Source organism: Elephantulus edwardii, unplaced genomic scaffold, assembly GCF_000299155.1.
Source record: "Elephantulus edwardii isolate Elephantulus edwardi_28Jun2011 unplaced genomic scaffold, EleEdw1.0 scaffold00005, whole genome shotgun sequence".
Lineage (NCBI taxonomy): Eukaryota > Metazoa > Chordata > Mammalia > Macroscelidea > Macroscelididae > Elephantulus > Elephantulus edwardii.
Window position 1 is genome coordinate 5,204,791 of NW_006399755.1, and position 4,694 is coordinate 5,209,484.

The 4,694-nt window shown below is 58.3% G+C and overlaps 1 protein-coding gene across 1 annotated transcript; it reads right to left on the minus strand.

Moving 5' to 3' along the window:
• Nucleotides 1-490: 490 nt before the first annotated feature.
• LOC102850762 (doublesex- and mab-3-related transcription factor A2-like) lies at nucleotides 491-3,356 on the minus strand. Its single transcript, XM_006879660.1, has 2 exons — nucleotides 2,718-3,356; nucleotides 491-1,570 (listed from the first exon to the last, which is right to left on the minus strand). The coding sequence occupies exons 1-2, from the start codon at nucleotides 3,337-3,339 to the stop codon at nucleotides 513-515; spliced, it is 1,680 nt and encodes a 559-aa protein (XP_006879722.1). The 5' UTR covers nucleotides 3,340-3,356; the 3' UTR covers nucleotides 491-512.
• Nucleotides 3,357-4,694: the final 1,338 nt, after the last annotated feature.

A 4,694-nucleotide genomic window follows, 5' to 3' on the forward strand; every position in this document is an offset into this window, starting at 1 on the left:
CCGCAACGAGGAAAGTGCACCTTAGAACTCGTTTCTTTTTTTTACAAATTGATATCGATATATATTTGTGTCCCCAAGACTCGACTCAGTGCCAAGAGGTTTATACATCCTAAAATTATATTTGTTAGAGCAAGTATTTAAAATGTAAAAAAAAAAAAAAACACCCAAAAACCAAAAAGACACGGGTAGGGGGGACATAGAAGACAAACTCCCTCCATGGCCATCCTACATCCAGCTGAGAGGCTGCGGGCGGGTGCGCACAACCGAGAGAAGCTTTCGGAGGAGCTGCGAAGCCTTAAGGAGGGGGCTCCCCACGGCGGCCCGGAGTGGGGAAATGAGGATCCAGGCCACGCACCCCCTCCGAGGGCATCTGCATCTGTAGCTGCTCCCCTTTTCTCAACCCTCTCTACCAACCTTCCAAACCAAAACCCAAAGCCACTTTGGAGCGGGGAGGATCCCGGCTGGGCTCAAAGCGCGCACGCTGGGCGTCCCGGGAGGGCCAGGCGTCTCCCCTACTGCTTCTCAGGGGCGCCGTTGACCATGGGCCCGTACAGGCCGCCGCCGTAGGTGGGCTCCTTGTGCACCGAGGCTGCGGCGGCGGCGGCCGAGCGGTCGCGCATTAGATCGCTGAAGGCGTAGTCCATGGGCGGCCGGAAGCCGAGCGTGGGCACTAGGCCGGCTGTGGAGTACGGCGCCATGAAGGCCAGGCCGCGGCTGTGCGCAGCCGCCGCCGAGTAGGCCAGTCGCAGGGGGCTGAGGCCGAGGGGCGCGCCCAGCGGATAGGCGCCCGCATCGGCGCCGAAGTGGCTGGCGTTGGGCTGCAGAGGTGAGAAGGCCGAGCGGCTGCTCAGTGAGCCCAGCGCCCCGGGCGCCATGGCGCCAGCCAGCAAGGGTCTGTGATGAGGGGGTGCGGCGGGGCCGGCCTGCAGCGGCGCAGGCAGCCCGGGCCCCCCGGCGGCTGCCGCGTCCACGCGACCGGGCCACGCGTCGTCTGTGGCCGCGGCTGCACCCACTGTGGCTTTATCCGGGGGCGCTGCAGGGCCCAGGCCGGCAGCCAGTCCCCCGCGGTGATGGTTCAGCACCTGCTCGATGGCCTGGACCACGTCGCCGCCGCAGCCCTGCAGCACCAGCTCCAGGACGCCACGCCGGTGGCCCGGGAAGACGCGCGTCAAGATGTCCAGCGGCGTCCGCTGCCGTGGTCCCGGCCCTCCGCCCAGCCCTGGCGCCGGGCCTGCCTCGGCCTCTTCCTTGTCGACCTCTGAACCAGATTCGGAGCCCAGAGGGCTGGCGGAGCCGGGACTGTCCTCCTCGCCACCGCCGCCGGGGCCAGCGCTGCCCGGGCAGCTGCCACCTGTCTCCTTTGAAGCTCGAGCCAGAGGCGAACCCGAAAATGACTCGCCGTCGCCGTTCTCTGAGCCAGAGCCTGGCCGCACCTCGGGGGATGAGGTCCCGGGACCCGAGTCCGCACCATCAGGGGATAATGGCTTCCCCAGTGGGGGCTGCGGGCTGCCTGGGCGGCCTGCCTGCAGTAGTGTCTTGGGAAAAAGGTCAAACTTCTGCAGCTTGGCCTCTAGGAGGAGAGAAAAAGGAATGGAATGTCAGGAGGTGATGGTCCCCACCGCTCCCCAGCCCTGTGGATTCCCGTGTCCTGCTTCTGGGAGCCCTCCACCCTGCACTCACTGGACTCCAAGCATTCCTTCCTTGCAGTGCAGATTCAGCTTCTGTTTCTCTTCCCTGCCTGTCAGGACTCTTCTACCCAGAATACTGTGTGTGTACTCAGAACTCCAATCACTGGGACATCTTGGTGTCCAAGGGCCCCTCTTCCCACCTCTGGTCCCAACACTTTCACCCAGGACTCTCTTTCCTAATCCTGCATTGAGCAGGGTCTGGTCTAAGGTTCAAGCAGAAGTTAACACCACTCCCACCTGCTGTACAGAAGACTTGACTTGACCTCTGTGGTTCTAAGAGTAACTCCTACTCTGGGTACAGAACCCAGCAAGGGAGGTAGGTGCCTTGGGAATTTTGGAAGTCCCAGGTCTCTCCACAGACAAAAAAGAAGAGCCCTTATTTGAAGTCACTTTTCCAAAACTATGATCCAACAAGTTCTTCCCTCTACCTCTCTTTCTACAGAGAAAGCTAGAATCAGGCCTTGGCAGGAGAAAAGTAAACAGGATAGGGCACCCAGGGAAGCAAGAGACTGGGTACCCTGAGAAATTAAGGACAAGAGGAGGGAGAAAGGCGCAGAGTGCTGTTTTCCATGGGGTCTTTAGAATATGAGGAAAACAATCACACAGGCAGGTATGAGAGTGTCTTCAGTAGGTAAGATAAGCCAGTATGGTGAAGCAAAGGGAGGCCAGAGAGGGGGAAGGATAAGGTGGAATGTAGATTGGGGGGGGGGGGCAGAGTCAAGGACAAAATGATCCTTTATTGGCGAAGCGGAGTGGGACGAGATCTGTCTAACTTTGGGAAGAGGGGAGCGAAAAGAAAGCATTTGGCCAACAGAGGTAGGGGTAAAATGCACAAGGATCAGAAAGGGACGAAAGAACTGCACTTGCGCCAGATTTTACGAGTTCAACCTACGTGCGGTGAACTCAGGCGCTTAGGCGTTGGGAGAAGGGCATTCTATCCTCCTGGTTCCAGAAGCCAAACCCCAGACCCTGCGCCCCTAGCCTCCTTCTCTCCGTCCCCGTCCGGAAGGGCCTGGCCCCGCAACTCACCTGCGCCCCCAGCGCCGGCCGCGCCGCCTCCACCCCCCGTAGGTGCGCCCGTCCCTGGGCCACCGCCGTCCGCGGCGCACACGGAGCCAAAGACCTCGTAGGCAGGCCGCGGCGGGATGATGCCGTTGGCGGCGGCCAGCGCCAGGCCCTCGGCGGTGCCGTAGAGCAGCTGCAGCTCGCGCGCCTCATTCTCCTCTTGAGCCTGCTGCCTGCGCAGCGCCACCTGTGCCGCCATGACGCGCTGGCGCTCGGCGATGAGCGTGCACTTGGCACAGAGGCAATCCTTCCAACGGCAGTAGCGCTTGTGGCCTTTGAGCGCCGACACCACGCCGTGGTTGCGGCAACGCGCGCATTTGGGGGTCCGCGGGTACTTCTCTGCAGCCCGCAGCAGCAGTGGCGGAGCACGCAGCAAGCCTCCAGCAACGCTCACTGGCAACGATGCGGCCGCCGCCGCCGCCGCAGCCACTGATGCCACCGAGGCCACTGGAGGCCCTGTTGCTGTCGCTGCAGCTGTCGCCGCGCCGGGTACGCTGGGCAGCTCTGAGCGCAGCTCCATGGCCGGACCTGGAGAGGAATAGGATGGAAAGGGATGGGAAAGGGCGAGAAACCAGCGGTGAGGCATGTGCAGTGCGCTAGGCTGAAGCGTAGACTCCAGCAACAGAGCCTTGAAAATGGACATTTCGCATAAATTTGACTGTTAGCTGCCAAATTACTGGGGCAGGTGCCTTTAGAGCCCCTTGTGAAGTCAACCTTTCCCATTCCCCTACCTGAAACGACCCCTTCACTACCTCGGCCTAGAACCATTCTTTATATATGAGGTTCATACGCTAGATGTAAGATTCCATTTGAAATAGTGATTCCGCTGGGAAAATGAAAAGACGTGTCAAGTCTGAAATTCACAAGATCTGAAGGAAAACACTATGCCTGAAAAATTTGGATAAACTGTAAAGAAATGGATAGAGAGAAATGTGTATTTGGTGCAACTCCTGTTAGAAAGAAAATTCTGGCCCAATAAACAGGTTGATAACCAAGATTGAAATACCGCAAACCAAATGTTTAGTTTGGTGGAAAGGTGAGGAAAGGAAAAATTTAGTTCAGCCAGTTGAGCCTGTAATGTTTTGGTATTTTTTTTTTTTGGAGGGGGAGGCGGTCTCAGGTGAAGTAGAGAAAATAGGGAATAGAGGCGGAGCGAGGAGGCCGAGTTAGGTTGGGTGGCTTTGGGACAGTAGAAACGTGAGGGCTAGAAGTTCGGTGGCGCGGTCTTCCAAAGAAGAGGGAGAAAAGGAGGATGCAGATTGCTGTTAAGAGGCTTGAGAGAAGGCAGATAGAAACTTTCTTTGGGTAGACAAACCAAACATAAGTTGGAAGGGTAAAGAAAACTGTGAAAACCAAGCTGATCTGGGTTCTGGGAACTAATGTCCACGCCAGGGTGAGGACTGTGAGACAGAAAAAAACAGCCGCGTGCAGAGGTTTGGAGTGGGAACGGATTTCAGCCCATGGTGCCTGGTTAGTATCTGAAGGGGTAGACCAGAAGAAAGTGCTCTGCGAAAAGTTGGCATCGCGGAAGGGAGACACTAAGTGAATTTCCGTGCATTTCTTTGACCCCTTCCAACCCCTCCCCCACCCCGGGTTACGGCTGGAGGCCTCTGACACGCCCTCCCCACCTTGGGGCCCCTCGAGACCACGTTCGCAGGTCTACTATTCTAGTTTCGTGGTTGGGTTCTGGAGTCTTGGATGTCCAGCAGGCCTCAGTCACTAAGGAGGAGGACTCAGTCTGGACCTGGCCACGCTAGGACGTCAGGATACCAGCCGGCCGCAGCCCCAAAGGCCCACGCAGGCCCAGGTCCCAGTTTTCCACCCTGGCCTTCTATGGATCCTCCAGACTGTGCTGGAACCAGGACCTGAGGATCCTGAAGACCCCGTTCTCGAATCCCAGACACACTCCCCATGCGCGCTGCCGATACCCCTTTGCCCCTG

What these genes read in the sequence shown, in the direction of transcription:
- LOC102850762 (XM_006879660.1), bottom strand. Translation starts at nt 3,339, where the DNA reads ATGCCTCACCGCTGGTTTCTCGCCCTTTCCCATCCCTTTCCATCCTAT. An exon ending in GGCCGGCGCTGGGGGCGCAG is followed by an intron (nt 1,571 to 2,717) that starts GTGAGTTGCGGG and finishes CTCTCCTCCTAG; the next exon opens with AGGCCAAGCTGCAGAAGTTT.